We start from the raw sequence: 24,698 nt of genomic DNA, 5'->3' as shown, positions 1-24,698 counted from the left end.
GGGTTTCTTGGGTCAAAGCAAATGGGCTGAGTAAAATAGATGCTAGCAAAGTATGTCTAAGAAAGAAGACAGAAGCTCTTCATGTGTCCTTGGATGGTTCTATGAAAAGGACCAGAAGACAACTGTGAAGGTCTAGAGACAGCCTCACAGGAGAAAGTGGGTGTTTAAGTTCATCTTAGGTCCACATGGTGTCTGTACCCCAGGGTCAAGGACCCAAGGAACCAGCTTACTGAATATGCAAAGCTTCACACTCACGTAATACTGCCTTAACTATAGGCATCTCTTAGGGACATGAAAGCTGCTGCTCCTGCCCCATTTAACAATGCTCTAAGTGCTGGGATTTGCAGCAGTCTTGGGCTGCTTCTAGACAATGAAACCAAACACCAAGCATTCCCTGCTAGGATTCCAGTGTCTCCATCTCATGGCCAGGTTGAGTGCCCCCTCAGCCAGCCCAAGTTGACCCAAGTGTATACTTCGTCTCTGAGTGGTATGTCCCTTGCCTTTAAAGTCACTATCAAGAAAGGCAAACTGGATGATAGTGTTTAAGGCAATGCTGCACAAATGTTACTGAAGAGGTAGATCCCCGGAGACGCTATTAAAACAGGGAGATGCCCACCAGGGCCTTGCTTTCAGACAGTGCTAAGTATCAAGATTCCAAGCTCTGTGCATCAGTTTGAGAAGAGATAAGGACTGCATTAATGTCAGACTGTGTGCCTGGTGTTCACCCAGGAAAATTTCCATTCTGGGTCATGCAGCGCTGCCTGAGAATCCTGCTGATGTTCCTAATGTTCTCAGGAACATGAGGGAAGAACTGATAAAACCAGGCACTCAATGCTACAGTTACTTCCCATCCATGTGAGTCACAAGTTACCAATGTTACTTCCTCTGAGACTCTTCTTGGTATACAATGTATCTAAGTTCCTTGTTCCTTTTTCAGGGGCTTTGGCCTCCTTTGGTGAGAATTGGGGTGACCTTCAAGACTCCAGTCATTTAACAGTTCCACAGTCACCAATAACGGCTGGCTGAACAGTGTGAGGGATTCAGGCTCTGTCTTACTCCTTTGGCCTGCCTGGCCTACATTATGACTTCCCTGACCTAAAATGACTGACCCTACTCCAGACATCTGGCCTGCATTCCAGAGACTAGAAAGGAGGATCATGCCTTCCCTGTGATACGCTGTACTATTTCTTTCCATGTCATTTTAGCCAGAATTTAGTCACACCACTGGACGCTCCAACAGCTAAAAGCACTTCCATACTAAGGGGAGAGCAGAAGCTGGAGAGACGACTTAATGGTTAAGAGTGTTTGTTGTTCTTTCAGAGGAGTCGAGTTTAGTTCCCAACATCCACGTCAAAAGGCTCACAACTGCCTGTATTCCTAACCCTCTTCTTGTCTGTGGGGGTACCTGCATACACATGGCTACAAACACAAATATAATGATGATGATGATAATAATTATAATAAAAGCAAAAAAAAATCAATCTTCAAAAATAATAAGGGCAGGGCAGATACTGAGAACGAATGGTTTTGTCTTCATACAAAGTGCCTACAAAGCACTATGACGCCATGTCCTAAGACTCCACAAAGAGCCCTAACCAGTCTCCTGGTATGAAGGTTTTACTTGCATACTTACATGGATATACCAGCCAACCTGACAGCACAGCAAGTGGCCCACAGAGCTTGTAAGTGCTGTCCCAGTGAGGGCTCACACAGGCCAGGACTCCATCGCAGGTGCTAACCCAGTCAACACTACACAAACCTGAGAATTATGCCAGTGCTTGAAAACCTGAGCTTCATCCCGGGACCCTGCCGAGCAGCCTCTGGGCCCCCTGCCCTGTGGCTGTTGCTGTACTCTTGCCAGCTCAAGTCCTTCTTCCTCTCATGACAGCAGGAGGGATAGTTGCAGGACAGTCTCCTCAGGAACAGAGCAGAGAACCAACCCCCAGGCAGCGCTCTTTCCTCCATTCTGATGACTAAGACTAGAGACCAACTATTTCTACACATTTATTTCTCTGTGAGCAGAGTGGGGGAAAGGAATAAAATAAAAATGGCACAGTTGACACACACAAAAAAACATGGTTCAGGGGTTGGAGAAGGGGAGGTGGTGAGTAGATGGGTGAGGGGTCCCTATTACAGCAGCAGGAGCCAGTGACCTAGGATGCTCCATCTCTCCCACTATGGGCAGGAACAGCCAGCTTTTCCTTTCAGGCTGCTGCCCTGCCCCAACTTGCACTGTCCCAGCCCCTTGGGAGGTGGACAGAAGTCTTCCCAGGCTACAGAGAGGAGGAACCGTGCTGGGGGAGGGGCCTGGGGTCAGACCATGCACGGGGAGTGACAGTCATTGGCCTCCACCTACCTCCCTAAGGGAGGTACTTGGTGGGGGTTGGAGGGCGGACACCAGAGGCCGGCAATGGTTCTTCTTCCAGCATCAGGCAAGAGACAGAACTGGGGAAACAAGGAACAATCAGGCCTCAGAACTGGACTACACTGCCTACCTACACTACCAAATTCTGCCTCCTCCCCAGGCGCCCTTACCCTTCTTTCAGGGCTCTATACTCTCAGGTCCTTACCAGTCAGCGCCTCCTGGGCAAAGTACTTGACATCTACATCCTGGTCCTGCGTCAGCTTTTCCAAGATGGGCTTGACTTCACTCTGCAGTGTGCTGGAAAGGGAGGAGAAAAGAAAGTGGTGAACAAGGCTAGGCTGAGACAGGGGGATCACAGGCAGGAAGATGGCTCCTGTGCAGGTAAGCATCAAGAGTCATACCATATCATAAAGCAACATATAGGATGAGGGCACACACAAGTAGGCTTGGAATCAGCTAAACAAGGATACTCTGGGGCGCCCAGGTGAGCACACAGGTCTTGGAGCTCAGCAGATTCCTTCACTGACTAAATGTATATTCACTAAGGCACTGTGTGTCTGGTATGAATACAGAGGTATATCACTCTAGATTCTTACCCAGATGAGCCCAGACCAGAAGACAAGAGCAATTAATGGGCATGGCAGAAAGATCAAAGGCTTCCTGATTTCAAGGGGCCCTGAAGTTACATCTACACAGGGAGATCTGCCTGACTTGTAAATTGTGAAACATACAGGCACATCTCAGAGACAAAGGTTTAAGGCTATGAAGCAGAGAAGAGACATACAGGCATCAGATGTCTCCTTTAGTTAGCAGGCAGCTCCTCTTCCCTCTATGCAACCCTCCCTCATTCCTAACACTTAAGGTTGCTTTGCTTCTATTGTTTGCTTGCTTGCTTTGTTTTGGGGAGGCAGATCTTACTATATAACTACACATGACCTCAAACTATATAGCCCAGGCTGGTCTACAGCTCATGACTTTCTTGCCTCAACCTGTAGAGTGCTGGGACGCTGTGTACCACCATGCCTGGCTATTAGACTTTTATCCACAGAAAATTATTTACGTGTGTGTGTTTGTGCACGCACTTTTGTGAGTTCTTGGTAATTGGTGTATGTGTCAGTATTGGATACCCTAGAACTAGAGTTATAAGCACTTGTGAGCTTTTGTCTAGGTGCTGGGAAATGAACCAAGGTCCTCTGCAAGAGCAGCTAATGCTCTTGACCATTGAGCCATTATCTCTCCGGCACCCATCTATTTTAAACTCAATATAAATGGCTTATTTTCCTGGGTCTAGCATCTCCCTCAATATGATGCCAATAAATCATCCATAATTATGCATGTTGCTACTTAGAAACAGGCATCTTTTTTCTCATTACTAAGTTTTCTGTCCTGTGAATAAGTCACGCTTTCACTGTGTGAAAGTATTTAGCTGTTTCTGTCTTATGGCTACTATACATAAGGCCACGTGTTGGAAGACAATGATGGCTGGTCAGAGGTCATGGCCTCCCAGTGGCCTAGCAGTTTATCTCAATAAGCTTGGTAAAATGGAGCTCCCTCCCTCCAGCAAAGGTTCCTGCTCTCTACTGTCCTTGTCTGGAGAATGTTCCTGAGCCTGAAAGACTGACTTTATCTAAAAGCTGTCACTAAACCAGCTGCAGATTCATCTTTAGCATGACCCTTCCATAGTTCCCTGCTGAGAAGACTCGTGGTAGGAGCTGCTACAGGACCCTACTGCCATATACTGAGCCTTGTGATAGGAGCATGCTACTTAATGCAAATTAAGGTTTTACATAAAATTAATGCAAATTAAGCCCCAGGCTCACAATCCTATATTTTCCTTATATTCTAGAATATATTTACCGAAATCTGTCAGAAGGCTGTCTCTGTACTCATGGGTCACCATGCCCCACCTGCCTCCTTCCCCTCTTGACCTAGTGGCCAACAGGCTAAGGGGGACAGAGGACACCCATAGCCACTACATTTGTGGTGGGTGGTGGGAGGAGGAGTACTCATTTCTCTAAAAGCAAGGCCTAGCTCAGGGTCTACACCGACCTAACTGCATCCGTCCACTTAATATGCTCAGCCTTTAAAGCCATCGCAGGTGGGCATCCCAGCTGTACCACAGCTCCCACCAACCTGGTGTCAGAGTACCTCTGCTGTAAACCATGCTGTCCCAACAGCCTACGATGCTCAGCACCTGGTTGGTCGCACCTTCTCAGGTGCTCACTGAGCACATGAAGATCCTATTTTCAAATTAGCACAAATGAACAGGATTTCTCAAGATACTGTCACACATACTGCTTTGATGGACAACTTGGCTCCTCCATCTCCTCCCGACTTGCACCTTCCTGCTTCCAGTACTCCCACTTGAATGCCACAACCCTCCTTCACTTTGTCTTCTTCCCAACTGTAACTGGGAGTTTCCTTGACTTCCCACCTATAAGATACTAGACAAATTCTTTCCACATAGAAACATCTCCGCCCTGTCAGCAGATGCACAGCTTTCCATTTCCATGAGGCCATCTTGTCAAACTCTTCCTTACACAACTCAGCTGGTCTGTGTGCTGCCCATGTCATGAAGACATTCTTCTGCATTTTCTACACGTTTTCTTCACAATCCTGATTCTGGTTCGAAAACTTACTTCAGATGAATTTGTTTATGCAGAGGCAGGAATTCCACTTATTTTATGTGGACATCCAAGTGATCTAGCCATTTTTAGAAAAAAATGAACATTTTTCCATCAAACTGCAATGGTACCCGCTGTTCCACACACCTGAGTGCTTTGTGTGCTCTGGAAAATGGTTCAGTGAGACATGAATGTCCACTTCACTGTTTCTTAATTATGTATATACATGTTTCCCAAAGCTTCCCAGGGCACTGTTAGACTCACTAGAAATGTTAAGTGTACTTCATTACTTACATTTTGGTTATTTGATGTCTGTGGTACAAGTGTAAATTTTAGATACAAGCGTAACTTAATCTACACAGATAAAATATCTACATAAATAAATATTGGCTAATTTCATTTTGGAGCAATTCATTGTAGCACAAGGCTACAACTACCACCCTCTCTTTTCTTTCATTCTATTTTGTGGGAATAAATTCTCATTCTAAAACAGAAAAAACAGACTTTGTAGAAAGTAAAGAAGCAGCAGCTAGGGTCATAAGCAAGATGGCTTCAAACCCTGCCCCTCATCTTCAAAATATCTAAGATGTTTAGAACAAGCCCCAGACCTCACCTGTTGTCAAGAATGGGTCCTATCTTCTGTAGTGATTTGGCCACATTGAAGCGGACATTGGCAACTGGGTCCCCAGCCATACGAAGCACTGTGGGCAACATGTGCTTGGTGGTGATATCCTGCCCACAGACCTCAGACAGCACCTGAAACCAGTGAATGGCAGAAGCATGATTATGCAAGTTTCACTGCTAGGTCCTCATGTCTCCCCACCTGACCAGGCCACCTGGGTCATCGTCAGGTTCCCAGAGGAACACGGGAGGATCTGGGTCCAGAGGCATCAACCCCGGGGAGCGGTTACCCTCTTGTAGCTCCGAAATCCCTAAACAGTCTTCTTTGAGGATTGACTGTGCTTTGTCTGGATTTCCTTCATCCTCAAGGTTTGAGTGGTTTTGATTCCTAACTCCTGAAATTCCTCCTTAATACAGGAGTCTCCAAATTGTAGTATGGAGGAAATGAGTCATTTCCAAGCCATGCTTTAGCTTCCAGTGTCAGTAAAACAGTAAGAATAAGTAAGACACTAATGAAAATCAGTATCTATACTCTGACACAAAATCAGAGCTGTTCTATGTCTTCTGTGGCTATTACATTACCCTTCACAGCCTGGTAAGCACCATCATAAATCCACAAAGGTGAGCAAACCAAAGCATTGACTGTTAGGTGCTTTGATGTGTGACACAGCTGAAACCGAACTGGGTCAACTCCAGAGCCACACGCTTGCTCTCCTGCTCGGCAAGCAGAAAGTGCTTCCATGTGAACACATGTGCTCTACTTCCCTCTCAATCTTGGATCTCTCTCCATGCAATCCTTAGCCCCCAAAAGCCTGATCTGACACTGCAGACTCAAGCTTTTGCCTGCAGTCTTCAGAGACTCATCCCTGGCCCAAATCATGTTTTTATTTACAAGCAAAACACCACCACCACCTTCATCTTAGGGGCACTCCCATTCTCTGGGGTCGACAGGCAGTCGGGGTGCTTACATTGATGCAGAAGAGTGTGGTCATGCGGTGCAGGTAGTTAGGGTCTCCAGACATGGCTAAGACCTTGGGGATGATAGTGGCATGGGCCCACTCCTTCCCAAACTTCTCCACTAGCTTCTTGAGGTTGCTGGTGGCAGCCTCACGGATGGCGTAGACTATAGTAGGGAAAAGGAAAGGACAAGGGAGGTGATTCAGGGTGAAGGACTGACCATGACCACACCTGTTTCTGCCTAAGGTGAGGCCCCAGTGGCCAGACCACACAGGTTCAGTCAATTCAGCCAAAATAAGAAACACGCTTGCTACATTTTGCCCAGTTTCTTTTCTTACAGCACTTTCTGGCCACCCAAAGAGACAGATGCCACTTGCCTCATTATCCAGAAGTACTAACTGAGGCTCTGCTTGTGCGAATTACATCTCAAGCTATGTAAGCATACTACTTAAAACTGCTTGACTGAGAAAAACAAAAACTTTATTTTTTTTTAACCACTTAATAAAACCAAGGAACAAGTCTCACAAGGGCCCGAGAGACCACAGTGAGAAGTCTTTATGTTCGAGTTTGAGTGTAGGGCTCCACAGACACCCACTACACCCTACCCCTAACCTACACTTCTCTAAAAGTTTTTAAACAACAACAGGTGAGCACTGACAAGGAAATGTGCCAGCTCATTTGTCCTTGCATTTGTCCCTCATTTGTCCTACTAACCTGTCCTGCTGTATTGCTGGGGGTACTTACCATGATCCACCAGCCAGGCCATACACAAAGAGTTGAGTTTCTCATCAAAAAATTCCACACCCTGCAGAGGGGAAAAGATTGGTAAGGGCCTGAGGGGGAAAGGGGAAGGAAGAAAGAGAGGGGTCCCAGAGAATCAGGCAATTCTGATCCCCACCAGATCTGCCAGTCTTCTTCCTCTGACTGAACTCCTTGCATCAGTTCCTGAGTTCAGACATCCCTCCACGGCCAGCTGTCACTGCCTACACGGAGGCTTTAAGCCCCTAGTTACAGCACCACAGCCCTGGCCCTAGAGTTATGCCCAGACCAGACCCTGAAATCTATCACTTCATGGCCAACAAAACCTGGCTCCTCACTCACCAGCTGTCCAGCCAGCAGAGGCATGTACTCAATGATGGCCAGCCGCACTCGCCACTTGGCATCCTCAGCCAGCTCCACAATGGCAGGGAGCAGGGACTGAGAGAGTTGCCGGATACCAATCACCTCATTCACGCAGTCCAGGTTGGAGATGATGTTCAGCCGCACCTCGGGACACTTGAAAAGATGATAGGAGGATTAAAAGAGCACTTCGTATAGCTGCCTTAGAAAAGTGATAGGACATCCCCCCGGAGACGGTGGGCTGATCTAATGCGAGCTCACCAAGGCCAGCTGGACTGGGACTGAACAAGCATGGGATCAAACCGGACTCTGTGGCTGACAATGAGGGAGGACTGAGAAGCCAATGATAATGACACCGGGTTTTGATTCTACTGCATGTACTGGCTTTTTGGGAGCCTAATCTGTTTGGATGTTCACCTTCCTATACCTGGATGGAGTGGGGAGGGCACTGGACTTCCCAAAGCGCAGGGCACCCTGACTGCTCTTAGGACTGGAAAGGGAGAGGGCGGGGGAGTGGGAGGGAAATGGGAGGATGGGAGGAGATGGACATTTTTAATAAATTTAAAAAAAGAAAAAGTGATAGGAGCAGGCAAGGGCTCCTTTCTAAGTATCGTCCTGTAACTTGGAATATCCAAATATCCATCTAGTCTCAAGGGTAGCTGAGGTTCTCTGCTCAACGGGCTGAAGCACCTAGTGTCTGGGACACCAAGGAGTACATGTGTAGGACCTATTATCATTCTCATCATTTCACCTTGCTAATGCCAGACCAGGGAGCACATGTGACGAGCCTCTGACCTGCCTGATTCCTAGCATTGCAAACTCTGATTTATAGTCTGTATCCATCCACACTCACTCCATAGAGCAGAGACACCCATAGGAAAAAAAACATGGATTGGTCTCACAGAGGCCACAAAAAGCAAGTTCTCTGGAAAACCCAAAACCCAGATCCAAGAAGAGATTTTATTGTTTGTTTTAGTCTGGTGTTTGCTTTTTTGTATCTACAGAACCAGAGTTGTGAATGTTAGACCTTTCAACTGACTTCATAAACCTTCTCTAAAGAAAGACTTCTGAAGTAGGAAACAGCCTATGAGAAATCTTTTTCCCATCCTGAGAATGGGTCATTATTATAGAATGAGTTACTAGGCACTCCACAAAAGTGTTCCATTAAAGAATTTGAATGGGCCAGGAAGTGGTGGCTCACGCCTTTAATCCCCAGCACTCAGGAGGCAGAGACAGGTGGATCTCCATGAGTTTGAGGCCAGCCTGGTCTACAAAGCTAGTTCCAGGACAGCCAGAGCTACACAGAAAAACCTTGCCTCCAAAAAAGAATTTAAATGGACAGCAGCACTCTGGCCTGGCTCTCTCTCATCTCTCCCTAACATTGGCTACTACACTTTCTTAACAAAAAGATCTCTTGCAGCTACAGCACTTGCCTACAGGTTCAAATCCAATTCCCTGAGCTGTCACCACAGTGACCTCTTTGGTCTTCTGTGGTCTAGGTCACCTGCACAGCCAGGTATAGTGACCTGACTGGCTATGGTCAATGGAACACACAGAAGACACAAGCTAGAGCCAAACCCTTCAGTGGGCCAAGAGGTAAGATTACAGCTGTGACTTCAGACTGAGAAAGACAGGCCAGCAAAGTTAATCCCTCACCACAGGACCAGCTGGAATGATGTGAGAGGAATCATAACTTTCTATGGCACTGTATTAGGGTCTCTATGGTACATAAACCTAAAAATCATGGCGTACCTCTCCCGGTACCCACAGTGTCTAAATGGAACTATGGGATGGGTTACACATCTGTTCCTCTCCACTGGCATACTCTGTGCGTCCCTGAGGATCACCACTGTCTTGGTCTTTGCTCATCTTCTCAATACTTGGGGAAAGAATGAAGTTAAGGGAGCATGAAGAACTATCTAACAAGAGTGAGCGAAGAAGCAGACACTTTTGCCTGTCATCTAACACGAGTGTGAAGTGTGGTGTCTGGTGCCAAGACTGGAAACATTCTTGGGAAACTGGGTGACTGGTGCTCTCACCTCATCCTTGAGCTGAGCCAAGAAGAGTGGCAAGAGGTGTTCGATGGTGTTGTCTTTGCCGAGAATGGGAGAGAGGCCCATGATAACTGAAGCCAGTGCTGATTTGACGTGTTGGTTGGCATCTGAAACGAGCTCCTAGAGAGGAGAAGGAAGGAGGAAACCCGGGGTCAGAAAAACCCCTTTAGTGGCAAGTGGCTACACATACCTCAGTCCTGATGGCCTGAGGAGACCACTCTCCTACTTTTAACACAATCAGGGCAGCTCAGGCACGCACTGCATGTATTCACAAGTCCTCCCTTGCTTGTTATGTGAGCCCTGCTTCCAGCAGTCACTGCCCCATTCCACAAGATCTGTGGATGAGGGAACTCAGTGGCCTTTGAAGGCAAACACATCCCTTAGATCTTAGGGTCAGTTGTGACCCTCAGATTTTGACTACAGCCAATCCCAGGACTGTTAAACTCAGTTACTGTGTGTCCTGAAAGGATGCAAACCTAGTTTGGCTCTGAATATACTCAAAACCAAATCTGCACCCCTCTCTGGAAGTCTCAAATCCTACAACCAAGCATTCCATTACCTTGATGCAGGGCAAGATCTGGGTCATAATCACATTCTCCCGACAGTCAGCTGAGAGATTCTCACAGAACTCTGTGGGCAGAGACAGAAAGGTGCTGGTTAGCCTTGATGGCCCAGTCCCATTTCTGCCTCTCAGACATCCCCCAGCTAGGTTCTGATTGCCAGCACCAACCTTTGACCTTGTGGGAGGCTGCGGCCCTCACCTCGGCCTCACAGTCCTTCATCAGGTTCTGGAAGGCAGGTACTAGATCTGTTTTGGTGATCTCAGGCCCCACTGCTTTCTGGAGCTGTACATAAAGAGGAGGGCAATACTGAGAGTCTGGCAGCTGCTCAGAGCTAACAAGGCAAAAATTGAGGTGAAGGCACCAGGACGAAGCTAAGACATAGCACTGGGGACCTAATACTAGCACCACAACACGATCATGGGTGAAGTCATCACCTCCTGAACTCTGGCTTCCTCAGAAACAGAAGGAAAGTTCTAGGACATCAACACTGTATGTTTTCCATTTACTTCAGGTTACTTGTGTTGGATTATCCATTACCTACAGTAGGTGGCTCTCACTTTCATCTGACAATATAAGCATATTTGTATTCTATCTAATTGGCTACAAGAAGTGAGTATCACTTTTGTAATTGAAATAAATAAGAGGGCCGGGAGGTGGTGGTGCACGCCTTTCATCCCAGCACTGGGGAGGCAGAGGCAGGTGGATCTCCAAGTTCAAGAGCTAGTTCCAGGACAGGCTCCAAAGCTACAAGAAACCCTGTTGTGATAAACCAAAATAATAAAAAGAAAAAGAAGAAGAAAAAGAAATGAATGAGTCCAGATACAGGAACCCTACCAGTCTCAAGGATCCAGAAAAAAGCATGTATGTGGGTCTGCTTCAACCTGCATCGAAGATCAGTTAGAAGCAGGATGATTCACTACTACCAAGAGAATAAGTAAGTAAAAATCCCACACGATCTCATATTATCTTGGGCCCACACTACCTTTTATTTAAGAACATGTTTGCGGTTGGCCATGGGCAGACCTGTCATTTCCATAGCCCAAGGGTCCCATCTTCCAAGGCCTAGCGTAAGCCTGCTTCCCTCTAAGAGGAAGGAGCAGGAGACTGACTCTCTTGCTTTTACTATGGTACTAAGCCCTTCAGGCACACAGACTTCTTGCACGGCCAAGCATCAAACAACTTCACTATGCCCACAAAAACAGTCCTTAGGGCTGAGCCTACTGGCAGACCCCAGTAATCATCACGAGGGGGAGCTCTTGTCCATCACTCTGTCCCTTCTCACGCTGAATCCTAGGATCCTTGCTCATTCTGTCTCTCACCTCTGCACAGGCTGTCTTGTTGGAATATAGCTCCTATCTAGATGCCACTTCCTTATCCTCACAACCAGCTGGAGCACGACCTCCTCCTCTCAATGCCAAGAGGCACAGAGAACAGCACATTCCATCAGCACTTTCTATTGAGGCTGACCTTTAGCTTGCTCCTTGAAGGCAATGTATGTGTGTAATTCACTGACTGCAGGACCTCCACCAAAGGCACTGCTAATAACTATGGGCCTGGAATTAGAGCATAGCAGTAGAGCACTTGCCTAGCATGGGTCAAATGGGCCAAGCTCTAGGATCAACTCTCAGCACTGAGGGGTGGAGGCATGCTGTCAGGTAAGGAAATTTTGATCTTGTCCCTGTTCTGTCTAGTTTGTGGCATTACTCTGACAACTAACTCTTGGACTGTATCTTAAGAAAGTTTTGAGGTCAGGGAATATGCTTTCACAGAGTAAGAACTTGGCTTCAGAATCATTTTTATCTTTGCACTCTCAGTTGCCATTCATGCATCCAGGGTTGGTTCTGTGAGATCAATGGAATGTTTATTAAAATTGAGGACTGTGGTGCCAGCTCCCACATATGGCTCACTCCTCCCCTCAGAGAATCTCAGTGTACCCTCCTGTGGAACCATACCAACCTACCTCTGTGAACTTGTCAGCCACCATGTAGCGGACACGCCAGGACTTATCTTCAGCAGCCTGGCGCAAGGTGGGCATCACTAAGGCCTCCAGGTCCTCCTGGGGTAGAAGCTGGGCAATGTTCACACATGCCTCCACTGCCAGCAGCCGCACCGAGTCCTAGGGAGAATGGGGTAGCTTAGGGTAGCAAAGGCCTACTGAGCTGAGGGTCCCTTGCCCCAGCAAGTAAGGGCATGGTGAGAGTTGGGGACTGACTCACCTGCTCGTCAGAGGCCAGGTTAGAGAACATGGGAATGATCTCACTCTTGACATTGTCTAGTTCCAGGACCTTGGCAAACTCCCCCAGCTTGGAGGCTGCGGCCCGCCGCACCATGGGGGTGTCGTCTGAGCACAGGTTCCGGAAGTACCTGGGATGGGTCGAGGCCTGGGCTTAAGATCTTGGGAAGCACTAGCAGCTGGCAGCCCAGCATTAACACAGAGCACTGCTAGCTAGGCTGTAGACTCTGCTGCTAACAATGGTGACTTTGTACAACTCATGAACTCTGTCTTCCCAGTCCTACCAAGAGGACCAAAGGCAATGGCACATCCCCACACAGCTAACTTGAGGTCTCAGTGAAAGACTACAACACAGTACTCTTTATGTGGCCATGGCCATAAAACTCTTTAAAATGCCACTGACAGATCTTCTTTGTCAAAAGCCTCAGTCAGAGACACACAGGGTGTAATGGAGACATCCCAGTATGTGCACATGGCTGTAGGCCAGTACTCTGGAGTGACAGATCAGGACCTGGGTTTCACAGATCTGAGCAACAAAACACTCAGCAACTGCCAGGAATGTCTACTCAGGGGTCTAGACCGAAAGTAACACCAGACACCATTTGTTGTGTGGCATTCTAGATTCTCTTCCAAGCAGGCCATGTGTAACCAACCACCAGCAGGAATGAATTTCCAAGAAGGCAGGTCAGGCAAATTCATCCCTGTGGTGTCCAGAGGCCACTGTCAAGAACAACATCCCTGAAGAGAACTGAGGAGGGAACAGGGAGAGCTCAGCAACATTAGGTTCTGGGAAGACCTAGAGGGGCTGAGACATTGAGAAACGCTAAGGAAGGTGATGGAGAGTAAGGACTCACTGTCGAAGTTCTGCCTTCACAGCACTGGATACTCGGGGGTAGCAGACCGAGAAGAGGCCGCAGGCCGAGGTGCGGGAGGTGAACCAGTCTCCACCCGCCAGCCGCTTCACCAGAGGCACAAAATGAGCCTCTAGGTCGGAAGGTGAATGCTCGTGTGAGATGGCCCGTAAGGATTCTACCGCCTTGTCTCGTACTACTGTCTCCTCCACTGTGGCCAGTGACTCAAGGGGTGGCTGTGATGAGAACACAAGGTTAGAAAACAGTATTTTCTCTATTGTCACAGCTACGGAACCCTACCTCATAGCCTGATCTAATGAGACTCCTCTGATCTCTCCACCCCATCCTTCATTAAAAGCATCCCATGAGGACTCCTAAAGGAACTTCACTGGGTCCATGAACCAACTGTCAAGGAGGCCATGTGTGTGTAGCTCTCCATGTATAATAATCATTGCTGATGCTGGCTCCAGCACCCATGTACTAGGTTTTAGACCATGCCATTGTATCGCTGACATATCTGTCACTCCTTTCTATGAGTCTTGTGAAACAGTCTTTGATACTGTCCTCATTAATCAAAGAGCAGGAATCTGAAGCACACAGGCTATGTAATTTGCCTAAGCTACTATCAGCTACAAGCCAAGATCTAAAAGACCTTTTGGCTCTCCTTCCCTACACAACAGGTCCCAGCAGTATCAAATCCTCTGTGTTTTCAGCTGTCATCCAAAAGAGATACACAGACAGATGGTATGGTAAGGTAAGGCCTGGTGCACTCAAGCAAACAATCTTGAAAATCCAGCTCTGCCACTTACTAGCTAGGAGTCTCTGACAGGATGGCTCAACATCCTGGTACTCTATATTGATTCATGTATAAGGTATTCCTTCCTACCCAACCATGAAAACCACAGCGTCTAACTGTGAGTACTTACTACACGCCAAGTGCTATGTGAGGGAATCTAAGTCATTTATCAGGGTGGGCTTCGGGGACCTCCAATTGGCCAGGGCAGTTAGAAAGGTTAGTGCTCTTAAAAGGCCTATCAGTATGTGGCAGAAACCTGCCTGACCCCAAACCCACAACCCTACAAGTGGGTTGCCCACTGGTCCTAGTGTGGGTAAGGATACAGAATGAATGGTAACTGGAGATTAAATGTCACTCGACATAAGTGACACCGAAAGGCCATCCATTCTAGAATGATCTCCAGCCTCCCTAATCCCTCTCCTTCTTGGTCCCCATGACCCATAGGCAGAACCACAGTTTTGACCCCAAGGTAGAGAAAAGGATTAGGGGACCTCCCAGCTTTCACTCACCAGCAGGCAGTGCACATACTCAGGTCCTCCCACCAAAGTGGTGAAGGTTCCCAGTTGTTCAGCCAAGGCCAAGAGGACTTCATCTTCATCATAGATAGTGTCTGTGGGACAAGGACCAAGTCCATCAAAGACTCAAGCTGAACCAGTGACCCAAGCTTCAAACAAGCAAACAGCCCTGTGCCTCCTCAATGTCAGCATCCCTATCTCCCTGCCTGCCACTCCTCCTCATCCGCTCCTGACAAGCAGAACGAGCGCAGGTCCTACAACTGCCTTTTCTGTGCTAGGCGGGGGGTGGTAGCAGAGTGGCACCACTACTGAGCCTCAGTTTTGGCGCCCTCTCAATGGGGACAAACACAATCATGTGTCTACAGCCAGGACAGTCAATGGAATTTCTGGTTGGGTCTAGTTTAAACACGTAGCACCACCGCTTTCAGGAACTCCTAAGTCTTCAGCCAGGAAATTCTTTTCTTCCTTTTTGGGCTTGGTTTAGCCACTGTTGATTGCTTGTAGAATTTCCAAGAAGGGGCTAGACTAAGTCCGATCCTTTGCCGCCTGAACTCATTCTCTCCGCTTCTACTTTTACCAAGCATGAGATCAGAAGCCATGATCACTTGCAGCCAAGACTAGCTTTGGTGTGCTCCAGTTCCTGCCAGAGTCACAGTAGCATGTTTGGAAATCGGTCTGTTAAAAGAATAAGCAGCCAAGCGACAGGGAAACTACCTGTGCTTGTCTCAAGTTCTGCTTCTCCTGAGGGAAATGCTGGCTGCTCCCACAATGTGCAGTCACTGGCTGTTCACCAGTGCTTTAACATTCTTTCACCTTGGATTTGCCATGAGGAAGCCAAGCAGAGGAGCCTCAGGAGAAACCTAGGCCAATGCTATTGAAACCTTGACCTCACAGTTCCAGATTCTAGAACTGCAAAAACACAGCTGTTCCAAATGCCCAGTCTGAGGCCTTTGTCCTAGTAATTTTCCCTCACAAAAAGAAAAGCTGAATGTTCTTTAGATATGAGCTTACAGGCCTTTAGCTTGTACTTGCTGAAGCACTACCAGTGTCTTGTACCTGTGTCTGCTGCTTCCTGTTCTGAACACTTTCTGAGCCCAGAGCAGAAGAAATCTGACATTACTTAGATTTCCAACAGCTCAAAAATAAGTCTGTCTGAATCACAGTTCCTTTTCAGTCTTCAGCACACTCAGGCTTCCACAGTTCTTCCATCTGGATTATTAAACTGCCACAGCCAATTTTCAAATAATACATCTGAGTAGCATTTTCCTACTAGCTGAGTGAATTGTCATGATCCCATTATGTGATTCCTGACTCTGCAGAGGAAGGAAAACAGCAAGGCAGGACTGGACCCTGACCATCTGACTACAGGGCCTCTGTTCTCAGATATTACCTTGCTAGCAGGCTGCGACCTCTGTGCATCCCCTCACACACCCTCTATATATCCACATAGTGGTCCCAAATCTCACTCCCTTTGTACTCTAGCAGCTAACCACAATGGCACCTTGCCCATCAACAGGATTAAACCTCAGAGGCTCCATATAGTACAGAAAGCCGGCTAAGGCAGCCCATTATAACCTAGGTGGTTCTCCCGGTGCCCCTAATCCTGATAGTCTTGCCACCTCACCTCTATTTACTAGTCACACACATTGGTTATTTTCTTTAATTTCCCAGTTCCTTCTTCACACAATCACCTACATACAACTAAACTTCTTATAGAACAGCTTTCAACTAAAGAGCAGAGCCCAAGAGGTGGAGGGCATTCCCAGGATCTAGGCAGAGTTATGCCACAGCAACTTGTTTTAAAACCCAGGGATCTTTGGCTTCTCGCCTGCACCATTATTCATGTAACTGTTCTTCATGTCATTTTGCTGCCAACAGCAGCCTCTGTCTCAGCATCCTAAACCTTAGGGTATCTCCCTGGCTTGGGACCATCTTCTCATACTAGATGCAGAAAACTACTCTTCAGGCTGTGTTTACAGTCACACCTTCACACTTCATCATTAGCCATGCCACTGTGGCAGGGCACCGAGCCCCAATAGGCCACAGCTACCCATGTGTCAAACAGGGGAGGGCCAAAAGGCTGGGCCTTCTACTTCTCCTAGGTCATCCACAGGAAATGATCCAACACAAATCACTCTGTCAGTAAGAGAGCACGGAAAACCTTTAGTTCCAATTCTGACTAGAGGGCACTACAGTAGGGGAAAAATGAGAATAGCGACAGTAGGGATTTAGTATGGTGGCCCACACTGTGCCAGCCATTGTACAGAGAACTTGATGTACACCTGCAGACAGTAGACATGGCAAAAGCTAAGAGAACCCCACTTAATACATCCCTGGCCCAGTCACTGGCTCTTCACAGGAGCTGTAGTCTTCATTTAGGTTACAGTATCATGCCTATTTATCCACAAACCCTCTGACCAGGCAGATGTGACATCAGATCCCAACTCTTCACAATTAGTTAATACTGCTCACTACAGAGCCTAAATATAAAATCCCTTTGCTCATCTCCAGACAGAAAAATTCCAGGGAAATGAGTCACTTCATCTTTTTGTGCCTCTTTCTTCATGTTCAAATCAGCAACAGTAGCAATCCTTGCTTCAAGGTGTTGCTATGAGACTGAGATGAATGACAATGGAGATGTAAATTTAAGAACATATGCACTCTCAGAAGCACTCTGTGAGCTAAGAGTTAACTCAAAATCACAAGAGTCCAGTGGTCAGCTGGCATGCAACAACTATGTAATAAGTATTAATGATTAATGCTCTTTAATGCCCACATCAACAATACAGTACGAAGATTATCTTCACTTTAGAGACGAAAAAAAAAAAAATCTAAGAAACTTGTCTAAAGTCAATGCTAACAGTTGAAGCTGTGATTTAAACTAGGTTCTGCTGCTCCATCGTTCCATATCATTTTCTCAGAGGATCAAACTTAGGCTCCTCTGGAATACTGTCCCATGCCACTGTGGCATAGGGAAGACTTTTAATTTATTAATCTACTTTTCACTCATTAGTAAGAACCATTCAACTGTCCTCACCACATCTGGGCCCCAGAAATTCTTACCTGTAAGGAAGGGCAGGAGCTCACTTCTGGTCCGTTCAACCCCAAGGGCCAAGGCGATGGTGGAGAGTTTCTTGATACTATTGAGGCGAAGCTATTAAAAGGACAAGCAAAGGAAGAGAGAACATTAGAAATTTTGGACCCACAGGAGTCCCAAAACTCTGAAACAATTAGGTCAATCCCCAGACTGATCCACTGCTATTCATGAAGATTCTCAAAGATCAATAGTAACAGCAAAATACAATCAAGCAATTCTGTGTTTCTGAAAAAAATATTTACCAACAGCAATGGTAGCAATGGAAGCCAGAACCTCTCCCGGGTCTTTCCAAGTTTAGTCTAAAGCTGAACTCCATTCCTACCCCTGCTCCTCACATTACCTCTACAAAGAACACTTGGGGGGTGGTAGCAGAAGGAAGCAGGAGGATCAGTTCAAGGTCATTCTTGACTACCTACCAAGTTCCAAGCCAGCCTTAGCTGCAAGTGAACCCATCACAACAAATAGCCCAGGACTGCAAGAATTAACAATATAACAGTACCTTAAGAATAAAGTAGTTGGGCACAGTGGTACACCCCTGTGACCCCAATGATGGAGGAAGGTCATTGGCCAATAAAGAAACTGCTTGGCCCTGTGGGTGGAGTAAACAGAACAAAATGCTGGGAGGAAGAGGAAGTGAGGTCAGAGACTCCACTGCTCTGCTCTCGGGAGCAGACGCCTCAGGGAGATGCCATACTCCCAGCTGCCAGGCAGACACACGCCATGAAGCTCGACCCAGGATGGACTAGGCTAGAATCTTCCCGGTAAGACCGGTGCTCACCGATTATTAGAGATGGGTTGATCGGGATATCAGAATTAGCCAGTAAGGGCTAGGGCAGAAGGGCCAAGCAGTGATTAAATGAATACAGTGTCCGTGTAATTATTTCGGGGCATAAGCTAGCTGAGCAGGCGGCTGGGGTGTTGGGGACGCAGCCCCGCCGCCGCTCTTATTACTTCACCCCAATATGCAGAAATTATGGCAGGAAGATCTTGAGTTTGAGACCAGCTTGAACTATATATAGCAAGACCACATCAAAAATAACACCTTACTGATGCTCCCATAAGCTACCCTAATTAAGATGAAGGAGGACTATGGGAAGAAGGGGCTCAGAGGGAACGTCAAGGTACAGAGAGCAGCATGATCAAAGTGCACCATGTAGATGCAGAAGATTGTCATAATGAAACCATTATTAGGTACATAAATATATGCTAAAAAAATCTAAAAACAAAAAGCAAGACAAGCATTAACAGTGCTAATACCTCTAGTTCAGTGGGGATGACCCACAACATGAAGGTGTATTTGCTGTCTCCATGTAAGCATGTGTTTTTTCCTTATTGTTTTTGGCTTGCAGCTTCACCCTCACATAGGTCATAACAGTCAGAATGTCTCTTACCCAAGGCCAGTCACAGAAAGCCTCATCTTCCTGTATTCCTGTACTACAGTAGCAATAAAGGATTTATCCTGATTGTCAACTACAAATACCATTTCAGAATGGGTCCTGTCCCATACCCAAGAAAGAGTATTGCAGAGGCCAGGAAGAATGATGAAAACTTTCTAGGTTTTCCTCATCCAGTCAATTATCAAATAAGGTATGTGGGAAACCTGATTTACAGGCAGCTGATAAAAAAGCGCAGGTAAAAAGACCTGGGACTTACAACTGGCATCTGAAGTTTGGGAGACCTCAACTGTGGAATATGACACTCTCCAAGTAGACAGCATATCAACTGAACTAGGTTACAGAAACACTGGCCTAAGAACTGAACGCTTGTTTGCTAGCAGGGAAATCATGCACCATTTAGGACCATGGAACTCTCTTGACTGTGATGTGAAAGCACAGAAAAAGCAAGCAGTTCTGTTCTTCCAACACACACCATGTGGGAGACACAAATCAGCCCTAATCCCTTGTACTTGTGAATGTGAAGGAGCATCTCTGCTAGTATTATGTTTCATCTTAAGGCGAAACCATTCTCAATTCAGAGTTGATCCTAGACTCTATGAGTATCCTGATAATTATAGCAACAGAAATGGAGAAGACATATTTGCAGAAGGCAGGGTCATATAAAGATGTAGGAAGAAGCCGGGCGGTGGTGGCGCATGCCTTTAATCCCAGCACTCGGGAGGCAGAGGCAGGCGGATCTCTGTGACTTCGAGGCCAGCCTGGTCTACAAGAGCTAGTTCCAGGACAGGAACCAAAAAGCTACGGAGAAAACCCTGTCTCAAAAATAAAAATAAAAAAATAAAAATAAAAATAAAAAAAAAGATGTAGGAAGATGCTGGGGTGGCATATTCACAAGGTCAAGACCACCAAGAATTGCCAACAGCTCCCTGAAGTTAAGAGAGATGAAACAGACTTCCCTTGGAACCTCAGAGGGACCACTGACTTGATTTAAGATTTTTGGCCTGCACGACTTTTAGAAGATACATTCATGGTTTTAATCCATGTTATTACATCAGCCTTAACAAATGAGTGTCTCTGGCTGACACCCTAGGGAAGAACATGTGTGACCATGCCTCTCTGCTCCACACAAAGTGAGGCTCAGAGAAGGAAACGCTGGCCTAGACCAGCCCTGAGAGATGAGCTCATAGCAGCGTCCCTGTCTGTTTCTTCCTCCACAGGGTGCTTTTGTCTACCCAGGTCCAGAGCTGTCCCAAAACAGAGAAGATAACATTTGAAGAAGGCAATGCTTGAGGGATTACAAACCCTTCATTACCCCTGGGGAACACTCTTCCTGGAAGGAAAAAGAGAACAGAGGAAGCTGAGGGAGAACAGGGGAATCTGCTCTCTTTTCAGGCTCCACACAACTGGAAATAGGTCTTCAAATTACTGTGATCCTGAACAAGTATGGTTCTCACCTCAGGGGACTTAAAGGAGGTCTCTGGGATCACAGACTATGCTGAAGATCTGAAAAATGCTATGATGAAAACTGTCTGAGCATAGCAGTACAAGTGTATCTCCAGCACTTGGGAGGCTATGGTAGGAACACCATGTGTTCCAGATCAGCCTAAACTACAATGCAGCATCTTACCTCAAAAACACAAGAAAACAAACCACAGCAAAAAAAAAAAAAATAAAAAATAAAAAAAAATATGTGCACACCAAATTTTCCATTCAGTGTCACCACAGTAGCTTTGGGAGCAATAAAAGAACAAAGGAGGCCCCAAATCTCATTTTGGTGGTAAAATGTCATCTACTATAAACCCCAAAACTTATTTTCAGCCAAACTATAAAATATGCAGATCCATGGAAAGGTTAAAAAGCCAAATATTGCAAACACTAACAATCCCTAGATGCCAGCAGTAAGCCCACAGGTGCTTGTTCAGTACCCAGCAAAACTGTTCTTTAAACTACCAGTAAATGTTTCCAGTCTCACAGGCCAGTGTCTCTGAACCACTCAACTTGTACTCAGCACGACAGCAGCCACAGGAAGGAGACATTCTGCAAACAAACTGGCTCAGCTTGTATTCCAGCAAAACTTTACTTGCAAAAGCTGCCAGTGGCTGGATATGCTTCACAGCCTGTATTTTTCCTGAGCCCTGTACTAGTTCTTCAACGCTCTTGCCTCGATTTTTTAAAATAAATCTTTATTTATCCGTGTTCTGTCTACATGTATGCTTAGATGCCAGAAGAGGACACCAGATCTCATCAGAGATGGTTGTGAGCCACCATGTGGTTGCTGGGAATTGAATTCAGGACCCCTGGAAGAACAGCTCTTAACCACTGAGCCATCTCTCCAGCCCCTCTTGCCTCAACTTTTAAAGATGAAATTCTACTAGGATGGTTGTCTTAGCAGCCTGCCTCCTTTTCCCTTTGTGTTTATGGTAGATGTTTGTGCTCCTCTCCCAAAAGACTATGGAAAACGCATGGGTCAGAGCCACAACTGGTGAGCAGCAGCCCTAAGAATAACAGAGAGTATCAGGGAACAACCACAATCACGATCATAATCTTAACGCCAGTGTTAATAGCACATAACATCTATAAATTAGCTCCCTGTTTGCTTAGCCAGTGTATTAACATACTTAGCACTGTGCTCTGAAGTCTTGTTCTAGAAACACCATTTTAAAAGGCAAGGAAGCTGATGCAGAAAAACAGGCACTTTTTGGAAAGCAATGAATCCCCAACCAGAACCTAAACACTCTTCTGTCCATACTGTCATTGAGAAAATATGCCTACGAGTTGGGAGTCTGAATATGGGCAGCCGTTCTTTCACTCTAATTTTGATTTTGTTAACTATGTCCATTGTTTTCTTCGGGAAGATGGCACTGTGAATGCTGGAGAAAAGAGGCAGAAGGCTGTGTAGCCGTGAGGCCTGAATTCAAAGCTATGCTGCTAGCAATCAGCTGCAAGATCTTAGGTCATCTTCACCCAGAGAGATGTCTGACAGACTTCTGACCTCCAGAACCATAAATAAAACTTTATGCTGTTTTATACTGCTTAATTTATGGTAATCTGTTACAGAAGCATTTCAAAACTGACACACTGACCTAAGCTAACCAACTTCCTTATTGTCTCTGTGTGTACACTTCATTCAACAGCTTCCCTCAACCTTAGCACTAATGTCGTTTTAAATGGGTCTCTTCCCTCCCATGAGGGATGGTCTATACACTGCAACCATGTATAAAAGCATTCCTGACTTCTACCCAGCAACAATCTCCCAGTTATGACAACCAAAACATCTCTAGACATTGCTAAACATCCCTGGTGGCAAAAATTGTTTCAAGCTAGGAACTACAGTTATTACATGGATATACTCCAGCTTTCTGTAAGCCTCTTCCCCAACTTCTCATACTGTATCCTGGAAGGAGTCTCTCCACTGGCCCAACTCCTCACCCAACTATTTAGTTGTTATGTACTCTGCCCTCACAGATCTTTCTTGACAAGCAGGTATTGGCTCAAACTTCCAACTTTTTGACAAGGCTTCCCCACACTAATAATGTACGCTACCTTCCTTATCTTTGCTGTTCTTCACAGTCAACACAGTATGTATTTATCTGTCACCCTTCATTACAAGGTAAATTCTTCCAAAGCCAGTTTTTTTCTTCTTTTTCCCACTGTACACAAGCATCTAGAGCACTGCTGAGAACACAGGCCCAACAAACAGTTGCTGATTCATTATCTCAACATTGACAGGTCTCAATCACTTCTTACAGGTGGCAGTATATTTAGTTCTGTTTGACTGTTTCACACCTAGCTTCCGGTACAGCAACCAGCCAGTTTCTTTGTTGATACAGAGTGTCACTATGTAGTCTAGGCTAGCCTTGAACCTGCCTCTGCCTCCTGAGTGCGGAGATCACAGGCAGGCACCACCATACCTGGCTTTGGTCTCTTTTCTGTTCCCAACAACATTCCTGATAACTGCACGTGTTTACTGAACACATAAATTCACAGAGTATCCCTATAACTAGGTAATTATTTCCATTTAACAGAGGAGAAACACTGATTGCTTGAGTCAATCAGCAAGAAGCGCAAGGACCAGGAATACAATTCCAGTCTGTCTGGCATCAGAACCAGAATCATACACATAAGACTTAGAAGCTGGCCTAGCCTCAGGTTATCTAGTGCACCACAAACAATTCCATACAAAAGGACAAACAGAGGGTCCACAGAGCATGGTACCACAATAGCCACTCCCCCAAAATAACAGCTAACATTTATGAGGCCTTTACAAGCAGCCAGTTCTATTTTACTACATTTCCTCAGCCACTGGGATAAGCCAGGACTATTATTAGCCGGTATTTTGTAGAAAACAGAAGCCAGGGGCCATGAAATAAAGTGCACACAAGGTTATCCTCAGGTGAGACGATGCGGCCTTGAGGTCTGACCTCTTTCAAAACCACAGCAAACCGACTCAAAGGCCCTAGGTCACTCTTCTCTCTGAACCAGAACTATCAAATCGCTTGGCAGTCAGGCCTGGGAAGAGACCGGGAAGAGGTCGGGGAGAGGTGGGTCTGTACACGTGACCCACCCCTGAATTAGGCTAGTTAAATCTCAGGGGAGGATACTTTCACATCCTCCTTCCTCCTCCTTCAGGAGAGCTACCCCAAATACCAGGCGAAGGCCCGAGAGGAATGGACGGATGTCCTGGTATCAGTCCTTACTCGACCCAGCTATATAAAAACACTAAAAGCAATGGGAACTGTATCCCGGTCCTCAGCAGCCATGAAGGCTTCCCCTACTCCACTGGTCACGCGCCCCCTTCTATCTCCCCCAGGGGGCCATTCTGAGTCCACCGCCAATCATCAGACTGGCAGGCGGCCGTAGTCTCCCCAGCCCATCTCGGGCCGCCCAGGCACAGATCCCGGGCGGCCGCGCGCACTCAGAAGGGACCCTCGAGGCTTGCCCTCCGCTGGGGACAAGACCCAATCAGGAGCGCCATCTCATCGAATCTTGCCACTAGGAAAGATAAGACCTGGATTCTGATTGGTCACCGATGCCTTCCGCCACTCCCGGAGAACCCCGAGCCATCTCTCCCGCATTCCGCGATCATCCCCTTCCCCGATCTTCCCAACACACTTTAACGGAAGGTCCCCCACACCTGAACGTCTTCATTGCGGAGTTCATCTATGAGCACCGCAATGGGGTAGAGTGAATCGTCCCCGTCGGCAGCTGCCATCTTGCCTCCCTGGCGTCTCTGTCAGGCTGCGGCCAGCGCCGGGCGGAATCCGGGATCGGGCGGGGCAATGCGCCGGGAAAGGACGCAAAGAGGGCGTGGGGGCTCCCGAGCCACGCTACAGGGGCTGTCCCGCCGCCATTGGCCGCACAAGGTCGCGTCTGTTTGGTCCGAACCTACCAAGGCCCGCCTACTTCCCATTCACTATTGGTTGGGCGAACCAGATTGGCTTTCCGCTGTAGTATCGGAAGCGGAAGTGGGGTATCTTAGCGACCAAGGTTGTTCCCGCCTACATCA

At 46.8% G+C, this 24,698-nt stretch overlaps 1 protein-coding gene across 1 annotated transcript; it reads right to left on the bottom strand.

Annotated features, from left to right (window-relative positions):
* Nucleotides 1-1,988: 1,988 nt before the first annotated feature.
* Ppp2r1a (protein phosphatase 2 scaffold subunit Aalpha) lies at nt 1,989-24,484 on the bottom strand. The gene is made up of 15 exons (XM_041653482.1): nt 24,327-24,484; nt 17,762-17,852; nt 14,693-14,793; nt 13,391-13,623; nt 12,520-12,667; nt 12,264-12,419; nt 10,471-10,585; nt 10,300-10,370; nt 9,726-9,860; nt 7,669-7,842; nt 7,312-7,372; nt 6,579-6,733; nt 5,603-5,745; nt 2,571-2,662; nt 1,989-2,445 (listed from the first exon to the last, which is right to left on the bottom strand). The coding sequence occupies exons 1-15, from the start codon at nt 24,402-24,404 to the stop codon at nt 2,429-2,431; spliced, it is 1,770 nt and encodes a 589-aa protein (XP_041509416.1). The 5' UTR covers nt 24,405-24,484; the 3' UTR covers nt 1,989-2,428.
* Nucleotides 24,485-24,698: the final 214 nt, after the last annotated feature.

The sequence above is a fragment of the Microtus oregoni genome, unplaced genomic scaffold (assembly GCF_018167655.1).
Source record: "Microtus oregoni isolate MIOR12 unplaced genomic scaffold, Mior012 000006F_ref0000085, whole genome shotgun sequence".
Taxonomy (NCBI): domain Eukaryota; kingdom Metazoa; phylum Chordata; class Mammalia; order Rodentia; family Cricetidae; genus Microtus; species Microtus oregoni.
This window is presented reverse-complemented; position numbering and strand designations above follow the sequence as displayed.

Coding starts and splice junctions, on each gene's coding strand:
- Ppp2r1a (XM_041653482.1), bottom strand. CDS start 24,404: ATGGCAGCTGCCGACGGGGACGATTCACTCTACCCCATTGCGGTGCTC. Junction 7,843..9,725: donor TGGCTCAGCTCAAGGATGAG/GTGAGAGCACCA, acceptor CATCTTTTCAAG/TGTCCCGAGGTGCGGCTGAA. Junction 7,373..7,668: donor CTCTGCTGGCTGGACAGCTG/GTGAGTGAGGAG, acceptor TCCCCTCTGCAG/GGTGTGGAATTTTTTGATGA.